Below are 21,796 nucleotides of genomic sequence, written 5' to 3'. Positions count from 1 at the left end.
CCATTCACAAGGCATAAGTCAGGAATATGAAGGAATATTGTCCACTAGCCTATTGAGTGAATCTCCGACAATAAAGTAGCTCAATTATTTCATACCTAAACCAACACCTTAAACATTCATGCCCTTCATCACCAGTGAACCGTAACTATGATATAGATTCACTACCTACAAGCTGCACTAAAAAAACTAATTTCTTCAAAAACAGCACCTCCCAAAAATGCAATTTTGATCATCAAGTACAAAGAGAGGAGATTTAAGGAAACGTGACCATCTCCAACTTTTCCATGTTACACCCCATTCAGACTTGGAGATAAAAACCTCAGAACTCTCTAACCAACAGCACTGTGGATGTACTTGTACCACATTGGAGTGGAGAGGTTCACTGTTACCTTTTAAGAATAAATATTGGCTTTCCCACAGATGCCACACAATGATCAGATTCTAAAAGGAAACTATGTTGATTAATTCCTTTAGAAACACATTGCACAGAGAAATCTTTTGCAAGTGCAATATGAGCTTTACCAATTTTAAAATATGTTGCAGTGTTAGATCAGGTTCTGATACATAAGGAGCAAGATGGATTAGGTAGGTGCATCAATTAATAGAGGAAAACTTAATACATTCACTTTAGCTTTGTTTAGGAAATTGTAAAATCTTGGATGTGGACCTAGAGAAAATATAACAAAGTGTGAAAGAAAAATTAAGTTTGAAAAGTCACAATCGTTGTTTTGTTTCCTCATGTGTATTAAAGAATCCCTTTGGCTCATTGCTTTTCCTTAATTGCCCAAAAAATGATGATACCATTCCTCACCAAATTTTATTTCCATTGTCATTTTAACTTTTTTTCAACTTGTATGTTTTCATGAATGTGATGGAATTTCTAAAACATTTTTGTTTACATGTAAAGGTTTACTTCTATTGGATATGCCGGGATACCCATTCTTTTGAATGGTTTGCAGATCTCTTGCAATCTCTGGAAGTACAATTGATAGAGAGAGGAAGGGGTCGCTTTCTGAGTTATCACATTTTCCTCACTGCTTGGGATGAATACCAGGTGAGTGACAATTTATTGCTCTACTCTGGACATTTTAAAAATTATATTGTATGTTAAAGAATAAAATTTGCATATGCACTCCTAATGTGCACTCTGGACATTTTAAAAATTATATTGTATGTTAAAGAATAAAATTTGCATATGCACTCCTAATGTGTTCCTGAAAATGGTGAGCTAAACAAAAACACACTAAATAATAATCACTTTCCCACAGAAAGCATGTAATAAAGATAGATTTATGTTCCAGACTTTCAAGTTTTAAATGAAAAAAAATCATTTTATATATTTAATGTATTAATTAATCACATGAATAAGTGTCAAAATGTGATGAAAATCTTTATTTTGGCATTTAAAATATTGCAGTTTATTGGATATTGAAGATTTTTTGAGTGAGCCTGTGGAAGATAACTGATTTGATAGCTGCAACTGAATGAGCTAAAGGAGGGAGGGCTTATGGAGGGACAGTTAATAGATAAAGGGTGATGGAGCAGGGCATTTTGAAGGGTCCATTGTGCTTGAATTTCATCATTGACGTTTCATTAAAATGAGTCCATCCTAGGTTGCTTGCAAAATTTCTGCCTTACCCTCTTGAGTATCCTGTAATATTAAATGGATTTATCCAAGTCATAGCACATCCCGGTGCTGCAATTTACCATGGACTGGATATTATATGTCCCTCTAGGTGTGTTTTGCACAGCTGAGCATATGAAATAAGACAAGTGTCCAGCCCATTATCTTCCCACCAACTCCCAGACTCATCCTACCTTACAGATGAAAGGTGGGTGCCACATTTACTGTGGCATACAATATCCAGCCCTGTAATAATTTTGCCCACCTTCAACACTTTACAGCTGTAGGGCAGGCTTGTTGTACATCTGGTGGCTCTCAGGTGACCTATTTTGATGGCAGCCTGGGGTGTCAGCCATATGTCCCCCATACAATTAATATAAAACAGGATAACTAACTTCTCTCCTCAATGTAGCCTTTAAAGTTACAGGATATGCATCTGCAGCTGTTAGATTAGCACTTGCTACCTTAATAATTATTCTCAGATTATGTAAACTTGCATTTGTCTTGAAATACTTGAACCACCCTGAACTTGCATGTAACAATTCATAGAAAGCTATTCCACCATCTTGTAATTTCATTTTTCAAGCAATTTCCTAGCTTTCTTCTGAAAAAGCAGTAAAAGTGTCAGCTTTGAATATCTTTAAAGCAGTAGTTTCTTGGTAAGCAAAGCAATGAGAAGTTATCAGTTAGAGATAGGAATGTGAGCCGAGAGCAGGCCTATTCCTTCTCTATGTTTCTATGCATGGTTGCTGAAGAAGTTACATTCTCGCCTGAGACCTGTAAAGTTTTCTCCTTGTTGATTAGGCTTTCAATTATCACTGTCATTGGTGTTCTCTGCTGGTTGAGGTTACATAGAACATAGAATAAAATATAGAACGTTAAGATTGATATGTGTTTTTTTTGGTGAAAAGTATAGGGATAAAACCTGAGCAACATGGTCAATGGCAAGATGTGTGGTAGAATGGATGATAAACCTGATGAGGTCAGTCTCATGTTGGAAGCAACTTGTGGCATCTTTTGAGCTTTTCACAAGCTTTGGAGTGAGATTTTCACAAGGCAACAACAACAAGTTGTCAATTAGTGGTGATTATTACTTGTAAAATGTTTGTTATCAGCCCAAACTCACTGCATCAATATTCAATATCTCATTTTACTAAATCCACCAAACAAGCTAAATGGGAAAACTCAACAAGGAATCCAATGGGAGGACATGAATGTCATTGTACACTAGTCACTGAAAGTAAGAATGCAGGTGCAGCAGACGGTAAAGAAGGCAAATGATATGTTGGCATTTATATTGAGACGCTTTGAGTACAGGATCCGGACTGTCTTGCTTCAGGCCTTGGTGAGACCAAGGAGTTTTGTGTGCTGTTTTATTCTCCTTACCTGAGGAAGGATGCTGTGGCCACGGAGGCAGTGTAACAAAGATTTACCAGATGATTCCTGGGATGGCAGAACTGAAGGATGAAGAGAGATTAGATCTTCCACTGGAGTTTAGAAGAACAAGGGGGTGGGGCTGGGGAGAATGCACATAAGTCAATACAATCCTAACAGGATTAGGAAGGATAAATGCAAGAAGGAAGCTCCCCATGAGCAGGGAGTCCAGAACCTGAGGTGAAAGTCTAAGGACTGAGATGAAGAGAAATGTCTTTACCAAGACAGTGGTGAGCTTGTGGACTTCTCTGTCATGGGAGACAGTTGAGGTCAAAGCTTTGAGTGTTTTCAAGTGGGAGTTAGGTATTGTTCTTAAGGCTAAAGAGTTTAAACACTACAGGAAGAAAGCAGGAACAGGTTACTGAGTTGCATGATCAGCCATGACCATATTGAATGGGAGAGCAGGCTGCCTGAACTGCTGTGCTCTTCCAGCACCACTGATCCAGAATCAAAGTTCTGAATGCCTCTTCCTGCTCTTATTTTCTGTGAAATTCAATACCAGTGTTGGAAAGTACAGGATTATTCTATAATACAATGAGCTTTATGCTGATTAGATGGAGCTGTGTTCCTTTGATTTGATTCTTAACTGATAAGTGAACAAAAACAGAAATTTCTGTAGAAGCTCAGCAGGTCTGGCAGCATCAGAGTTAGCATTTCGAGTCGAGTGACTCTTTCTTGGAGAAGGAGTCACTTGACCTGAAATGCTAACTCTGTTTTCTCTCCACAGATGCTGCCAGAGCTGCTGAGCTTTTACAGCAATTTCTGTTTTCGTTTCAGATTTACAGCATCTGCAGTTTTTTATGTTTCTTTTATGTAAACAGTCTTTTGAGACATCTAGAGTTTAATTGTCTGTAAATTAGAATATGCTTCTTATTTTCTGATTTTATCTTAGAAGCACATGCCATATTAATGTGGTTGAATACCTTTGACAAAGATGCATCATGGATCAGCGCAGGCATACATTTTTGATATATTGCTGTACCATTTATCAAGTTGAACTTAATATAATTGGTACAAACTTTCTGACAAACCTTTTGAAGATATATCTCTCCATGGTTTGCTGTCTATTTTGTCATATCACCAGTTTAGACTATCAATGGTTAAATTTTTCCAGACGTCTACCAGTGCTATTGTACACACAACTGTTCTACAATACATTAGAGCTGATTAAAATGAATGTGACATTGTTTCTCTCCATGTGATAATTATTTGGCTTTCAATAAAACTTTCTCATGATAATGTTGCTGGGATTGGAAATTCAATATGTACCAGATTACTGGCCTGAATCTAAATTTGATGGTACTGTGATTCTATAATGTGAGAAACAAAGCTCACTCATTTCAATAATTTCAGTCCAAGACAAGATCTGAATCAGTAGTGTCATTTATTTCACACTTGCAATGGGTGCGATGTCCACTGTCCACAAGGCAGGGACAAACACACCCTGAATTCAATGAATACACGATATTTATGTAATTTGGTTCCTTTTTTTAACCCATTGCTCCTTCCCGTTTACATCTTCCACTTCTCTAAGACCGGCACCCATTACTCCTGTTTATCTCTTGCCTTATCCGGCATTGTCTGTGACAAAATGCTTATTTCTGGCCTCTCATGGCTGTTTGACCATATCCCGCTGTGACTCATTGTTAGGTACATCCTTTCTTCACCATTATCTACTCCCTCCATCTGCGCTTTCGCCAACCATACTGATCCCTATGACCTTTTAATTGGGGTTTGTTCCTCTGTTTCTGCAAAAGTGGGAAACAGATGTTTATACCTATTGTTTGTACAGGTGTATCTAGCTGAACTGCCTCCCCTCACAGCACCTTATCTATTCGCCTGTAATATCTACCATTGTTTTGCAGTCGCGTTTCATTCTTGCATACAATTTTAGCTAATACAAAAACAATTATGTATTTCCTCCACATAGTTTTCATTCTAGTTGACTCAGCAGTTGGCTGAAACAATTACACATTGGTGTGAGTTCATTTACCTTGCATAAGTAATTATAATTGCAGAAGTAACACTACTTTACCTATATCCCACATATAATGTCCTTTGCTGCCACTTAATTCAGTACAATATCATCATATTACAATGAGGAGTCAGGAGAGCATGCCAGGCATATTTAAAAATGAAGTGCTGACCAAATGGAACAGTAACATAGGACTGAATGCATACTAACCTATAGATGAATGCAATAAATGGAAATCAGCGATTCCACAGTGTATCAGATCAAAACTCTACAATCCAACCAAATCCAATCATGGATTACCATGCAAGTTACACAACTTATCCAAGGAAGAGGCTCCGCAAAAATCCCCATCTATATTGATGGTGGAATCCAGTGCATCAGTAGGGAAACTGCAGAAGAAGATGTAGCTGTAAGAACGAGTGACTGGAACTCTGTGAGTTTCATCTATTCTGATGCCTTATTCATGTCGTGTGCACATGAAGTAGTTTTGCCCTGAGACAGTCCTTCCGTTTTTTTTTCAATTGTACAGTTGTAGGCTCAGCTTTGTAATAGCTATTTGACTGCGTAATAGCTATTACGCAGAAAAGTAACAAAATTGCCAATTTTCATTTACCATTTACCATTTACCTTAAGCTGCATTCATTGCACATTCTCTCATTGAATGGAAAAGGCAAAGAAAAGTCAGACTGAAAGAGTGAATTTTCAACCAGTGAATAAAAGACACTGAATCAACATGTCCATCGTGGACTCATGACCGTTTGCAAGTGGGGACAGTTTGAACTCGTGGTAACGGCGTTAAAGGTGACTTTGGATTCCTGACAGGTTCTGCACCAACAGGGCAGCCCTAGAGCCAACTAATGCGTGCTGCGGCAGAAATGAGTTTGTGTTCCCGGCGGTGTCTGTGTCCAGCACAGATTCATAGAGTCGATGGTGAAAGTCTGTTTGGGCACAGTACGAGACCCTGTGTGATTGGCAGCCGTTGCATCAGCGAAGTGGGCCTGAAGCAAACTCATTGCAGCAGTGGTGTCAAGTTTGGGCCGATACAGTACCTGGCAGTATTAGTGGTGTCTGCGTTGGCGATATCCAGTGATGACTCATAGTTCCGAAGGCATTGGTGGAAGCGAAAGGACGCCGAAGTGTAGAGACATCCGTTCCAGCAACGTCAGCATGGCAAAAGGCCTCGTGTCAGGCCCGTAGTGGAGCACGTAACAAGGGGGCCTGTATAGTTGAACAATTCTTTGTTTCTTTATTCTCCTTCCTTTATATTCTATATTTTGGTTTATTTTTCTGTTTTAAGATGTTGTTAGAGAGAGGTGATATTATACAACGCTTTTCACTGTATTTTATAACAGAATTCATGCAGCAATAAATAAATCAAATCAAATTATTGTGACCTCAAAGTCAAAAGGAATCAGGATGAACTGAAAGAAAACTCATTGACCTTTCTCGTCCAAATATTAGTGTTGAAACGGCACATCTCTGACTTTCTTTCCTTCCCCACTTATAATACTTGTGTCCTGTCTTTTGATTAGATTACTTACAGTGTGGAAACAGGCCCTTCGGCCCAACAAGTCCACACCGACCCGCCGAAGCGCAACCCACCCATACCCCAACATTTACCTCTTACCTAACACTACGGGCAATTTAGCATGGCCAATTCACCTGACCCGCACATCTTTGGGCTGTGGGAGGAAACCGGAGCACCCGGAGGAAACCCACGCAGACACGGGGAGAATGTGCAAACTCCACGCAGTCAGTCGCCTGAGTCGGGAATTGAACCCGGGTCTCAGGCGCTGTGAGGCAGCAGTGCTAACCACTGTGCCACCGTGCCGCCCACGGTAATTGGAGTAAGTTTGTTTCTGTATTGGAATTTGAAGCAAATGGTTGAGTTGAAGTTGTGGAATCCATATCTGTCTTACCATTGTTGTAATTAAACTATTGAGTTGATTCATTGTTTATGAAAAATGTTGTGTGAATATTTTTAAACTGAATTGGGCAGTTCAATAAAATATCTGGTTTCATCAGATACTCACAGTGATGACTCTGAGAATAATGGGGTTTGATTTCCAGCACACAATCCCAATAGGTCTTGAAATCTCTTTCTGAGAAACCCAATTAAGGGGTTAAGAAAAGGTTTTATGTGCAATTTGTAATACTGTAGACTTGTAGCCAACTGATGATAGACTGAGACTTGTTTTTCTGCAGGCTGCTCATATTGCCTTGCATTATGAAGAAAACAAAGATGTTATCACCGGGCTGAAACAGAAGACTTTTTATGGCAGGCCAGATTGGAACAAGGAGTTCAAACGCATAGCTGATGATCACCCTGGGTAAGGCCTTTGATGCTTTAATGGATTAGTGATTAATCAATCAGTCACTAATGTATTTTTGTAAAAGATTCAGGCCACAGTCCATAATCCACCTTATAATAAATGACAAACATTTCAGAGATTTTGGAGCTTGACCAAAATAATGTTCTAAATTATAACTAGTCAACATGATCACTAACAAAGCAACACTGAACATTTACCCTTGTTAACTCCTTTCTGATGCTAGCCCTATTCAAACTATTTGAAGCAGTGGAAACTGCATTTTCATGATGTGAAGGTTAAGACGGTAAATTTATTGTATCTTTTCTACAATTCATCATGACTCTGAAACCAAGAGTGTAATTGACTTTTGAATACGATCAGATTAGACCTTAAGATGAAGGAGCAATAATAGGCCAGTCAGACCATGACCCTGCTCCACCATTTAATGTGATCATGGCTGATGTAATAATCTTCAATCCTACTTTCCTGCCTTTTCCTCATAACCTTTGATTCCTTTATAGATTAAAAATCTCAGCCTTGAATAAACTTAATGACCCAACATCAAAAGCCCTCTGTGGTAAACACTTCTTTAGATTTACAACCCCCAAGAGAAGAAATTCCTCCTCCTTTCTGTCTTAAATGATTGTTCCCTCTGGTCCTAGACTCTCCTATGAGGGGTAACTGCATCTACCCTATGAAGTCCTCTAAAACTTTACTGTCATTCAATAAGGCCTCTTTCTTCTATATTCCAACAAATACAGGCCCAATCCACGCAACCTTTCCTCATACGACAGTCCCTCCATAACTGTGTGAACCAAATGAACCATTCTCCAGGCTGCCTCAAATGCCAGTATACTTTTCCAGAACTGAAGACCTAAAATTGTTCACAGTATTCCAGCCATTTTGTGACTGGTGCCTTGCATAGTTTGGCAAAACCTTCTTACTTATACATTCCATTCCCGTTGAAATTAAAAGCCAGCATTCCATTTGGCTTCCCTATTATCTGCTGAACTTGGCTGCTAGTTTTTTGTGACTCCTGAATGGGGATCTCAAATTCCATTATTCTGTACCTTTCTGTGTTGTCTTCAACCAATCAAATCATATTCAATTCCTGTCTTCTTCCTGCCACGATGCATCACCTCACATTTCCCCACATTGAACTACACCTGTCAAGTTTTTGCCCATTCATATCTGTCTATATCACTCTGCAGATTCTGCGGTTTAGATATGCTTGCTTTCCTACCTATTTTTGTGTCATCTGCAAACTTGGCTAAAGTATTTTTTCATCCAAGTCATTGATATATATTGAAAATAAATGTGGCACCAGCACTGAATCATATGGCACACCACTAGTTACAGGTTGCTATCCTGAAAATGCCCCACTTATCCCAACTCTCTATCTTCTATTAGTTAACCAATCCTCTATCCATCATCATGGGCTTTCATTTTATTGAGTAGCTAATGTGTGGCACCTCATCAAATGCCTTTTGAAAGTCCAAACATATTACATCTGCAGTTTCCCCTTTATCTATCTTGCTTATAACTTCGTCAAAACTTCTACTAAACTGTGAGGCATGATTTCCCCTTCACAAAGCCATGCTGACACTAGCTAACAGTTAATTGAATTTTGCCTTCTTCTCTTTCTAAATAAAGGTCTTACATTGGCAATTTTCCAATTCTCTGGGACTTTACCGGAATCTAAGGATTCCTAGAAAATTACTACCAGTACATCCACCAAATCTGTAGCTACTTCCTTAATATCCTAAGATAAATTCCATCAGGTCTTTAGTCCAATTAGTTTCCCTAACATTTTCCCTAGTAGTAGTTATTGCAATTATTTCCTCTCCTTTATTACTTTTGGAATGCTATGTGTGTTGTCAACCGTGGAGATTGATACAAAACAGTTATTCAACTCCTCTGAAATTTTCTGGTTTTCCCTAATAATTTCCCTAGCCTCATTCCTGAAGGAACCCATGTTCAATTTGGCTTCTTTCTTCCTTTTTAGGTATTTAAAGAAACTCTTGCTGTCTATTTTGATATTCCTTGCAAGTTTACCCACAAAACTTATTTTCTCTTTCTTTACATCAGTTAAGCATAGTTCATCCTATTACAACAGAGCTAAACAAGAGATAAGTTAAATATCAAAATAGACAGGACACAATTTCTGATTTGAAAGTTTCACTTTTAATCCTTTCTACAGTTTCTTGAGAACTTGCAGCCACAAAAATATTTAAAGCCCATTAATTGTCCTAATTTATTGTTGAGTTTGAATACTTTGTATTCAAGTATTGTTTACACATAATACTTAGAATTCACTTATTTATTACTGTTATTCCTGACATTCAAAATTTTAGGAATAGAGTACATATGCAACAACTGATCTCTGATTTGCAGTGTTCAGTTAAAAAAGCCAGTACATTGGGCCAGTACAGGAGTTGGGAGGTCATGTTGCGGCTGTACAGGACATTGGTTAGGCCACTGTCGGAATATTGCGTGCAATTCTGGTTTCCTTCCTATCGGAAAGATGTTGTGAAACTTGAAAGGGTTCAGAAAAGATTTACAAGGATGTTGTCAGGGTTGGAGGATTTGAGCTATAGGGAGAGGCTGAACAGGCTGGGGCTTTCTTCCCTGGAGTGTCAGAGGCTGAGGGGTGACCTTATAGAGGTTTACAAAATTATGAGGGGCATAGATAGGATAAATAGACAAAGTCGTTTCCCTGGGGTTGGGGAATCCAGAACTAGAGGGCATGTGTTTAGAGTGAGAGGGGAAAGATATAAAAGAAACCAATGATTTTCATGCAGAGGGTGGCACATGTATGGAATGAGCTGCTTGAGGAAGTGGTGGAGGCTGGTACAATTGCTACATTTAATAGGCATTTGGATAGGTATATGAATAGGAAGGGCTTAGAGGGATATGGGCTGGGTGCTGGCAGGTGGGACTAGATTGGATTGGGATATCTGGTCGGCATGGATGGGTTGGACCGAAGGGTCTGTTTCCATGCTGTACATCTCTATTACTGTATATAATATTACTGTAAATACCTCACGCGCACTCATGCACACACACAAACACACAGTCACAAACGTACATCCCACAACAGGTACAAAAAATGTTAAAATATAGAAGAGTTTGTGGACTGCAGATCTGCATGAATGTCCTGGATTTTATGTGGTGGTACTGATTTTTCTCCTGAGCTTAAAAGTCAGAAGTAAGCTATTTCTGCTGGAAGTTCTATGTCCATTGTAAGTCCATCAGACCACTAGACTAGATTTCCTATGGTATTGAAACAGGCCCTTCAGCCCAACCGTCCGAAGAGTAACCCACCCAGACCCATTCCTCTACATTTACCCCTGACTAATGCACCTAACACGATGGGCAATTTAGCATGGCCAATTCACCTAACTAGCCCATCTTTGGACAGTGGAAGGAATCTGGATACCTGGAGGAAACCCACGTAGACACGAGGAGAACATGCAAACTCCACACAGACAGTCACCCAATGCGGGAATTGAATCTGGTCCTTGGAGCAGTGAGGCAGCAGTGCTAAGCACTGAGCCACCATGGCGCCCCACAGTATTCTTAGCCATGAATTGCCTAAGAATGATTTTGAGGAAATCTTGTCTCTAAAATCAGACGACCATTTGAATATATCCCTTTCTAGTCACAGCTGTGTTACTGAGCATAGTGGCCAATGCTGGGATTGAGGAGCTTTGCAGCCAGATTAGAAGGTGAGTGCAATAGGCCCTGACAAGTATGATGGAGAGCTGGAAATGTAGCATTTATTATTTAGCACTTTGTAATCAACCAGACTTTTAGGTTACATTAAACAATGATTTTAATATACTATACATGATAGTGAGGCTACTGAGCTGTGCTATACAGGAATCAACATCCTACCAGAGATTATACTTGCACAAGACTACTGAGATCACAGCTAACCAGAGGCTCATCCACAAATGCATTAAATCCTATCATCATAGACTTGATTTGGGAGGATGCAAGACCAATCAGGAAAATAAGGGGACACTGAGTGGGGTCAGAAATAACATTTCATTTGCCAGCATTCAGCATACACTCTTTCCACCCTCTCATTTTGGAAAAACAAATTGGCCATGAAGGGCCTTAATTGGTTCAAGAGCAAGCAGGTCTCCTGGTTCTTCTTCACCATGAGTGAAGTATCAGTGGAAATAAATGGGTAACAGGCATGGCACCAATGCCACGGCATCCAATCTGAAACTCCCCAACCTCCTGATCCAACTGATTGGTGTGGTGAGGTCAGGGATGAGTGGAGAACAGATCACAAAATGTCACCTTGCCCTGGATATTCAGAGTCAAGGAGACTCTGTGCCCTATCGAAAATGCTACAAGGGAACCTGGATCAGGAAGACCTGCCTCTATTTCTGATAGATCCTATTTCACTTGTAGGGGGAAGCAGCAGGATATGATTCATATGGAAAACTGCAGAGTTCAAACAGATCCCATTATTGCTGGTAACAGATCCTTCTCTTGCAGTGTGCACCTTAGGATTTTTAAGTAGAAATGTGAACGTGTGTAAGATGGATAAGGCCCATGGAACTGTCAAGTTATTAAATCCCTATGTTCTTTAAATTTTGAAAACATAAACCAGCCTACATCACCCTGAATTGAAAAAGAATCTGGTGTGCCTATCATTTTAATAGTTGTTTGTTGACATAAAACTGAAAATATCTTTATTGGATAAGTATTTTTTGACTGCCTGCATAACCCATAATTATCATAGTGGGGAGGTGGAGTAGTGAGGGTTTGTTACCATGAAGAGCTTATTAAGGGACTGTCTGTCTTTGATGTAGAGTTACAAATACTTTTTAAAAAGTAAAAAATGTATTATAATTTTGAAGGCATTTAGATGTATTGAACTGGCTTTTATCCATGAGGGTTTTTAATTTTATATATTTCGTAAAGTGATACTTATAGTTTAATTTTATTACATCTCAGGAGGGCTCCAGAGGTCAGCTATGGTAGATACTGGGTTAGTAGGCATGGAAAGTATAAAGATAGAAAGCAATAGAATATATGGCTTGGCATAAGGTGGTATTAAGTTAACATTAGGCTACAAAGAACAATTGGGGTTAGTAGCAGGGAATAGATTGCCATGGAATGTATGAAGAGTCATTGGGGGTAGGTAGAGGGGCACAGATTGAGATATGTGGGGCCATGGGTGTGGGTGGAGATATAGGTTTGTACGGATGGGATATGGACAGTGTGTGAGGAGTGTGAAGATTTGTGACAAATGAGGGGTAGAGGGCCTGTCTGCTTTGATTACTTGGATAGAGTCCCAGAGCACTGAGGCAGACCTTTTAAACATGACTGATCTGGGACCTATATCTTTGGTGCCTTTGGCTAAAGAAATGCTTTCAATCAATTTTAAAATTAACAATTAATTCTAGCATCAACAGCTTTTTACTGAAGTAAGTTCCAAACTTCTTTCTTTGTGTGCAATAATGTATTCCTGCTTTCCTTATTGAAAGGTTTGGTTCTAATCTTTAGGCTATATCCCCTAATCCTAGTCTCCCCATCCAATGAAAAAACTTTATCCCTTTTCACTCTTTCTTTCCCCTTAATGTCTTGAAAATATTAGATCAAATCACCCTTTAACCTTTTGAATCACAATGGATATGTTTGAACTTTTTGCAATATCACTGAAATTTAAACCTTAAGGTCTGATCATCATTCTGGTGAATCTAAACTGAATTTCTTTCAGTGCCAGTACATTCTGCCTGAAGTGTCATGCCCAGAATTGCTCAGTTGTGGCATGAATAGGGCATTGCAGAGATGAAGCATGGCTTCTACCTCCTGGTTTTCTATTTCTCTAATTAGGCTAATATTCTATTTAGTCTGTCAAATTATTTTCAGTACTGTGGCTGTTTTGATTCTTATTTGTGTTACATGTTTTTGTGTATATTTTCTACAGCTTTCTGTCACATGTTAAACAGCATTTGCCTCTTCATTACCCTGCACATCCACTCTGAATCCTCCCCTCCACTAATTAGTTTAAAGCCATATCTCTAAACACAGTTCTACAACTCAAGAGGATACTGGTTCTAGCATGACTCAAATAAAGCCCAGCCTAATGAAACAGCTCTCTTTTTATCCAATACTACTGCCAGTGCCCCATGAAACAGAACTGATCCACACTGATCTTTTGAGTAATGCATTTACCAGTGCAATCTTATTGCCATATGCCAATTTTAACTGGGCTCAGGTAGAGGACTGGCAATTACTATATTTGTGTTCTGCTTTTCAATTTATCCACTCTTAATCCCTCAGCAGAACTCCTTTTCTAGTCCCACCTTTGTCAGTACCTGCGTAAGCCAAGACAACTGGATGCTTCCCCTCCCACTCTAAGTTCCTATCCAGCCCAGGAGAGATGTCCTGAACTTTGGCACCAAGTAAGCACCACAGTCTTTGGGACTCTCTGACTTTGCTGCAAAGAACAGTATCTATTCCTTGAACTATTCTCCCCCATTTGAATGGCTCTCTGGATCATGATGCAGTGGTCAGTGTATTCATCTTCTGTCTAAGCTGTGCTCTTATCTATACTGGGAACAAGAACATTGTAGCTATTGGGTAAGGGCAGTAACTGAGGCGCTTCAAAAGCTTAATTCTGGACTAGCATACTTGCTCTTAGTCACAGACTCTTGTGTCTCTGACCACTGATCAAATTTGATATAATAAATCTGAGGGGGGTGACTGTATCCAGAAACTGTCTAGGCAACTCTCCCCTACTCCCTGATGTGTTAAAATGTCTGCAGCTCTGATTCTAACTCATCAGCTCTGTATGAAATTTCAAGGCAGTCGGCATTAGTGTCAGGAGACTAAGAAGCTCAGAGGAGCAAAGTGATCTTCAGGGATCGCTGAAGATAGCAGGACAGGGTTATAAGGATAGTTAATAAAAGATATATGGAATGCTTACCTTTATCAGTCAAGGCATACACTATTGGAGCAGGAAGGTTATGTTGGAGCTGTACAGAACTTTGGTTAGGGCACATCTGGAGAACTGTGCAGTCCTGGGTATACACGATATGAAGGATGTGATTGAGCTGGAGGGGTGCAGAGGAGATTCAACTGGAGGTTGCTTGGGGTAAAGCATTTTACCCATGAAGAGAGACTGAGTAACTGGTTGTAAGTTTGCTTGCTGAGCTGATAGGTTTGATTTCAGACGTTTTGTCACCATGCAAAGTAACATCATCAGTGAGGCTCTGGCAAAGTGCTCATGTTATGTTCTGCTTTCTATTTAGGTGTTTTGGTTTCTTTGGGTGGGTGATATCATTTCTGATTCTTCTTCTCAGAGGATAGTAGACAGGGTCCAAATCGATGCATTTACTGATGGGGTTCCGGTCTGAGTAGTGTGGCAGTCATTCAGAGATGTCTTTGATGTAAGGTAATGTAGTCAGAGTTTCTGAGCATGTTGTATCTGCTTGTTTGGGTTTATTGTTGAGAAATTGGCAGACTGTGTTTATTGGATACTTTTTCTTCTTGAATACGCTGTATAGTTATTTTTCTTCTGCTGTTCGTAGTTAGTGGGTGCTGCAGTGTGTGGTGGCTTCCTAAAATAATGTCCTAATTAAGCTCTGTTTATGGGTGTTGGGATGATTGTTTCACTGGTTAAGTATTTGGTCTGTGTGTATTGTTTTCCTGTAGATGCTGGTTTGAAGTTCTCCATTAACTGTTTGTTCTATTGTGACAGCTAGGAATGGGAGTCTGTTGGTGTTCTCCCCTGTAGTAAATTTTATGCCAGTAAGGGTATTGTTGATGGTGTTGTAGGTTTCCTCCAATTTGTTCCATTTTGTGATGACAAAGGTGTCATCACTGTAGTGGACCAAAAGTTTGGGTTAGGTATTTGGGAGGGCTGTTTGTTCGAGTTTCCACATTACTGCTTCTGTTAGGAATCCTGATATTGGTGATCCCATGGGTATTCCGTTGATTTGTTATTGAATGGTCTTGTTATTGAATGTAAAGTGGGTTATGAGGCACAGGTCTACTAACTTGGAGATGTTGTCTTTGCTGATGAAGTTGGTGCTGTCTGGTGTTTGTGTCTTTGATCCCTCTAGTAGTGCAGTCAGTGTTTCTTTGGCAAGGTTGTTGTTAATTGATGTGAACAGGGCTGTTACATCAAAGGAGACCATTATTTCATCCTCTTCTAACTTGATGTATTTGATGGTGTTCAGGAATTCTTGGTTGAGTAAATGGAGTGGCATGAGTTCCACAAGGTATTTGTTTTTGGTGGAATTCTTTGGCTAGTCTATAAGTCGGTGTTCCAGGAAGTGAGACTGTGGGTCTGAGGAGGGCCCCTGGTTTGTGTATTTTAGGTAGTCCGTAGAAGCAGGGTGTGTTAGATCCATTCGGTTTCATTTTTGGAAGTCTGTCTTGTTTATTTGTCCTGATTTCTGAAGCCTTTTCAATGTGGCTGTGACATTGTCTTTTTTTAGTTGTGGGGCCAGGTCTATCACCACCTGTTAGTAAGTGTCAGTATCTGCAGGCAGTGAGTTCGCTTTTTCAATGTACTCCGTTCTGTTTAGAAAGATGCTCACGCACCTTTGTCTGCAGGTAGGATTACAGTATTTTTGTCTTTTTTGAGTCTTTCTAGGGCTTTCCTTTCCTGTGTTTTGAGTGTGTTTCTTTCCTTTTTCCTGCTTAGTGTTGGTGCCACTGGTCTCTCTGATGGCCTGCTGGGTTTCTCCTGCGAGTCTGTTGTCCTTCAGTGTTGATTCTAATGCCACTAGAAAGTCCTTTTTGTCTGCATATCTGTAGTTGTAGTCTAACCCTCTTACCAGGACGGCTTTTTCTGTTTCTGAAGGTTTGATAGGTTTTTTTTATCCAAGCCTCTGTGTTGTCTGTGTTGTTCTTTTTTTGTGAGCTTGTCCAGTTTTTTTCCTGTAGGGGTAGTTTTTTCATTTTCTGTGTTTGCTGCTGTTTGATGCTTATGGCCCATTCTAGTGTGTCTGTCCATTCATGGTCTGTTACATTAGTATATAAAGTTTTCTCAAATCTTCTCAAAAATTGCAGAGACTGAGTATGGTCAGGTATTTTTACTTGGAGCAGAGAGGTGAGGTAAGGATCTGATTGAGGTCTATAATATTAAGAGGCCGTAGCTAGGGTAGATACAAAGCAGCTGTTCCCCTTTGTTGAAATGTCATGAACCTTGTAAAGTGAAAGGCTCTGGTTTACAGTGGATTTGAGGAATGATTTTTTTTCACCCAGAAGGTAGTGGTGGTCTGTAATACACTGCCTGGCAGGGTTGAAACAGTAACCTCAACCTTTAGAAAGTACTGAATAAACATGTGAAGTTCGGAATATTCAAAACCATGGGCTTAGTATATGTGCTCTTCAGCTGTAATAAATCAAAAAACTATTCACCAACCGCCTACCTGTTTTTTCTACAATGTAACACTTCAGCTCTTTGAAGTGAAACAAGTTGAAGGGATCTGCTGCTAATTTTTATCACTCACGATGTTTGAGAAACTGATAACTATCACCTTTTTTTATATAGAACTGCTGCCCTGCTCTCACAAATCTTCATGATGTTGCTGTTAACTATCACTGTTTCGGGAACAAAGGCCCCATCATCTCTCGTGCTCAGTCTGCTTCACTGCAGTGCTCACTCGCTGCACACTCCTCCCAATCCACTTAATACCAATGCTAACTACTTGCACACTTCTCTCAGTCTCGTTCCACTCAGCCAATTTACTAACCTGATCTATAATTTCCCTCCAATTCCATAAATTTCAATTCCTAGGGGACTTTGTCAAATGGTTCTGGAAGTGCACGTCAATAACATACACAGACATTTCCCTGTCCGTGTTTTTTTAAACTCTCATTATATCCTGAATTACCATTGAACTGATTTTATCCTTTTTCATTCAGGCCACTCTACCCCTCCAACAATTTTCCTTATCCTTCCTAAGGAACCAAAAACTGTCAAATTTGGTTTCCATTCCTAAATGTTTTGCAACTATGTGCAAATACTTCCAAATATATAAAAATGGAAAATCAGAGCCAGAGTAGGCCATTTGAACCTGCTTCACTATTCACTACGCACATGGCCTATCATTCCAGTTCTCATTTTCTTCCTTTGACTCCTTTAGCTCTATGCTAAATTTATCCAGTTTTTCTTGAAAACATTCAATATTTTTTACCTCAACTGCTTTCTGTGGCAGAGAATTCCACAGGTTCATCATCTTTGAATGAAGAAATTTCTCCTCAACTCAGACCTAAATGACCTACCTCACATCCTTAAACTGTGACTCCGGGTTCTGGACTCCATAATCTTTGGGAACATCCTTCCTGTGTTTACTCTGTCTAGTCCTGTTAAAATTTTGTATACTTCTATAACACCTCCCCTCATTCTACTAAACTCCAATGTATACAGTCTTAACCAAGATTTGGAGTGTTGGACTGGGGTGTACAAATTAAAAATCACACAACACCAGGTTATAGTCCAACAGGTTTAATTGGAAGCACACTAGCTTTCGGAGCATCGCTCCTCATCAACCTGACTGCCCCGGCCGACCCATTGTCTCAGTCTGCTCCTGCCCCACCGAACTCAACTCCGCATACCTTGACACGGTTCTGTCCCCCTTAGTCCAAGAACTCCCCACCTACGTTCGGGACACCACCCACGCCCTCCATCTCCTCCATGATTTTCGCTTCCCCGGTCCCCAATGCCTTATCTTCACGATGGACGTCCAGTCCCTATGGACCTCTATCCCCCATCATGAAGGACTCAAAGCCCTCTGCTTCTTCCTTTCCCGCCGTACCAACCAGTACCCTTCCACTGACACCCTCCTTCGACTGGCTGAACTGGTCCTCACCCTGAACAACTTCTCTTTCCAATCCTCCCACTTCCTCCAAAATAAAGGAGTTGCCATGGGCACCCGCATGGGCCCCAGCTATGCCTGTCTCTTCGTAGGATATGTGGAACAGTCCATCTTCCGCAACTACACTGGCACCACCCCCCACCTTTTCCTCCGCTACATCGATGACTGTATCGGCGCTGCCTCGTGCTCCCACGAGGAGGTTGAACAGTTCATCCACTTTACCAACACCTTCCATCCCGACCTCAAATTCACCTGGACCGTCTCAGACTCCTCCCTCCTCTTCCTAGACCTTTCCATTTCTATCTCGGGCGACCGAATCAACACAGACATCTACTATAAACCGACTGACTCCCACAGCTACCTAGACTACACCTCCTCCCACCCTGCCCCCTGTAAAAATGCCATCCCATATTGCCAATTCCTTTGTCTCCGCCGCATCTGCTCCCAGGAGGACCAGTTCCAAAACCGTACAGCCCAGATGGCCTCCTTCTTCAAAGACCGCAAATTCCCCCAGACGTGATCGATGATGCCCTCCACCACATCTCCTCCACTGCCTGCTCCTCCGCCATTGAGCCCCGCCCCTCCAACCGCCACCAGGACAGAACTCCACTGGTTCTCACCTACCACCCCACCAACCTCCGTATACAGCGTATCATCCGCCGTCATTTCCGCCACCTCCAAACGGACCCCACCACCAGGGATATATTTCCCTCCCCTCCCCTATCAGCGTTCCGAAAAGACCACTCCCTCCGTGACTCCCTCGTCAGGTCCACATCCCCCACCAACCCAACCTCACGGCAACTTCCCCTGCATCCGCAAGAAATGCAAAACTTGCGCCCACACCTCCTCCCTTACCTCTCTCCAAGGCCCCAAGGGATCCTTCCATATCCGCCACAAATTCACCTGCACCTCCACACACATTATCTATTGCATCCGCTGCACCCAATGTGGCCTCCTCTATATTGGGGAGACAGGCCGCCTACTTGCGGAACCTCTGGGACACCCGGACCAACCAACCCAACCACCCCGTGTCCAACACTTTAACTCCCCCTCCCACTCCACCAAGGACATGCAGGTCCTTGGACTCCTCCATCGCCAGAACATAACAACACAACGGTTGGAGGAAGAGCGCCTCATCTTCCGCTGGGATCCCTCCAACCACAAGAGATGAACTCAGATTTCTCCAGTTTCCTCATTTCCCCTCCCCCCACCTTGTCTCAGTCGATTCCCTCAGCACCACCCTCCTAACCTGCAATCTTCTTCCTGACCTCTTCGCCCCCACCCCACTCCAGCCTATCACCCTCACCTTGACCTCCTTCCACCTATCGCATCTCCATCGCCCCTCCCCCAACTCCCTCCTCCCTACCTTTTATCTTAGCCTGCTGGACACACTTTCCTCATTCCTGATGAAGGGCTTATGCCCGAAACGTCGAATTTCCTGTTCCTTGGATGCTGCCTGACCTGCTGTGCTTTAGCCAGCAACACATTTTCAGCTTATTCCAAGTATGGTCTCACCAAGCTCCTGTATATTTGCAGGAAGATATCCCTGCTCCTATACTTGAATCCTATCTCTACATACCATTTGCCTCCTGTTGTATGCAAGCTTACACTCAGTGACTTGTGTACTTATCATCCGGGTTTTGTTGCAATCTGTCGCATTTCAGATAATAATCTCTCTTCCTGTTTTTGGTACCAAAGCGAATAACTTCACACTATACTTCACATTATTCTTCATCTGCCATGCATTTGCCTACTCACTCAACTTGTCTAAATCACACTGAAACATTTCTGCATCTTCCTCACAGTTCACCCACTAAGTTTGTGTCGTTTGCAAACTTGGAGATATTATATTTAGTTCCCTCATCTAAATCAAGACTATAGATAGTGAATAGCTGGGGTCCAAGGACTGATCTTTGGAACACCTTCCTAGTTATTGCTGGTCACTCAGAAAAAGACCATTTACTACTACTCGTTGTTTCCTGTCCGCCAACCATTCTCTATTCATTTCCATAAACTACTCCCAATCCCATGCACTTTAATTTTACATGTTTAAATGGGACTTTTACTTACTGTTATATGAGACCTTACTGAAAGTTCAAATAAACCACATCCACTAGCTACACCCACCAACTGTACTAGTTACATCCTTGAGAAGTTCCAGTAGCATTCGCATTATTTCCCTTTTGTAAATCCATTCTGACTGTGACTGACCCCGGCCATTGTTTTCCAAGTGTTTTGCAATTAAACCTTTTATAATGGATACTGGCATCTTTCCTACTACCATTGTCAGGCTAGACTTATATGTAAATTAAAGTTATAATTGAATTTGCGCCAAGAATTCATTTAGTTTGTCCCTTTCCCTTTGTAAGTTTATAGAAAAATGCTTACTAGACCAAATACCTACTCAACCCTTTGCTTTAATGTTTTACCGACACACTTACTATTTTTTCTCTCTGATTTAACAGCTTTATATCTTCTGGCTTCCCCTTTAAATGCAGTCTGCAAAACACAATTCCTGACTTATACTTAGAGTCATAGAGATGTACAGCATGGAAACAGACCCTTCAGTCCAACCCATCCATGCAAACCAGATATCCCAACCTATACTTGACTCTCATTTGTTATTTTGTGAATTATCGTTTGTATTTTTTTCCATCTGAGCACTCCCACTCCCTCGCATCACCTCGCAATGTCCTATATTTACTGGTTTCAGGTCATTGTGACTGCTCAATTTGCCCTTGAGCCAATTTAGGTGAAGCCCATTTCTATGATATATTATTCCTCTTCCAGTGTCCCATAGACTGGAATTATATTCAGCCACACCACTCCTGAACACATGTTATCTCCATATAAATTTACAAATGGCACAGTTGATAATTTAAGGATGGTAATCCTTGAGATCCTGCGATTTTTTGTTTTAGTTCCTACAATTACCATATCGTGTCTCCTTCTCCTCTCCCTCCTCCCTTTGGACTATATCTCTTGCCATGGTCTGCATTCTGGTTACCTTCTAACAGACTTTTTTTCAAGTACATGGTTCAGATACGATATGATAACTTTGCATGGTTTCTCATTCTCTATCTTACTTGGGTTCACCTAACTGTGCACTTTTATTTACACAAACCAATTTGGAACCTGTTCTGTCTACAAGGTGTGACCAATACATGGAATAAATGATACTCTTCCTTCATATGCCCTTTTCTCCAACTCGCACATCAACTCAGTGATTCTGCATTTGCAAGGTTCAAGACTTCTAATACAGATTTCATTGTCTACCAGCTTCTATATACTGTACTCCAAAATAGAAACAGTGCTGATTTTTTTTTGTACTTTTACTGTAGGATAAGTGAATAATACTATTTTATCTAGTTATTAAAATACTGTAAATGTGCTTCTCTTCCTTCACAGTAGCTTACATGTTTAGGGGTTTTACATGTTTTACATCTTTAAAAACCTGCTGCCTCAGCTTCCACTAATTTAGTTTTTTTCTTAAATTCTGTATTTAACCAAAATTTGCTCAGAAGAAAACATGTTGCAACATACTGCAAGTGTTAAAAAAATGGCTTCAGAAGGCCATTTAAAAAGGCAAACCAAG

General features: G+C 40.7%; 1 protein-coding gene across 1 annotated transcript in view; it reads left to right on the top strand.

Annotated features, from left to right (window-relative positions):
* Nucleotides 1-21,796, top strand: part of LOC132819563 (NADPH oxidase 3-like) — a 98,838-nt gene that overhangs the window by 56,751 nt on the left and 20,291 nt on the right. Inside the window, exons 11-12 of the mRNA XM_060831132.1 lie at nucleotides 908-1,054; nucleotides 7,239-7,363. Of these exons, the coding sequence (XP_060687115.1) occupies nucleotides 908-1,054; nucleotides 7,239-7,363 (272 nt within the window). The remainder of the gene's footprint in view (nucleotides 1-907; nucleotides 1,055-7,238; nucleotides 7,364-21,796) is intronic.

Source organism: Hemiscyllium ocellatum, chromosome 10 (assembly GCF_020745735.1).
Source record: "Hemiscyllium ocellatum isolate sHemOce1 chromosome 10, sHemOce1.pat.X.cur, whole genome shotgun sequence".
Classification (NCBI taxonomy): Eukaryota; Metazoa; Chordata; class Chondrichthyes; order Orectolobiformes; family Hemiscylliidae; genus Hemiscyllium; species Hemiscyllium ocellatum.
Note: the sequence above shows the minus strand (reverse complement) of the source record. Positions and strands in the feature narration are given on the sequence as shown.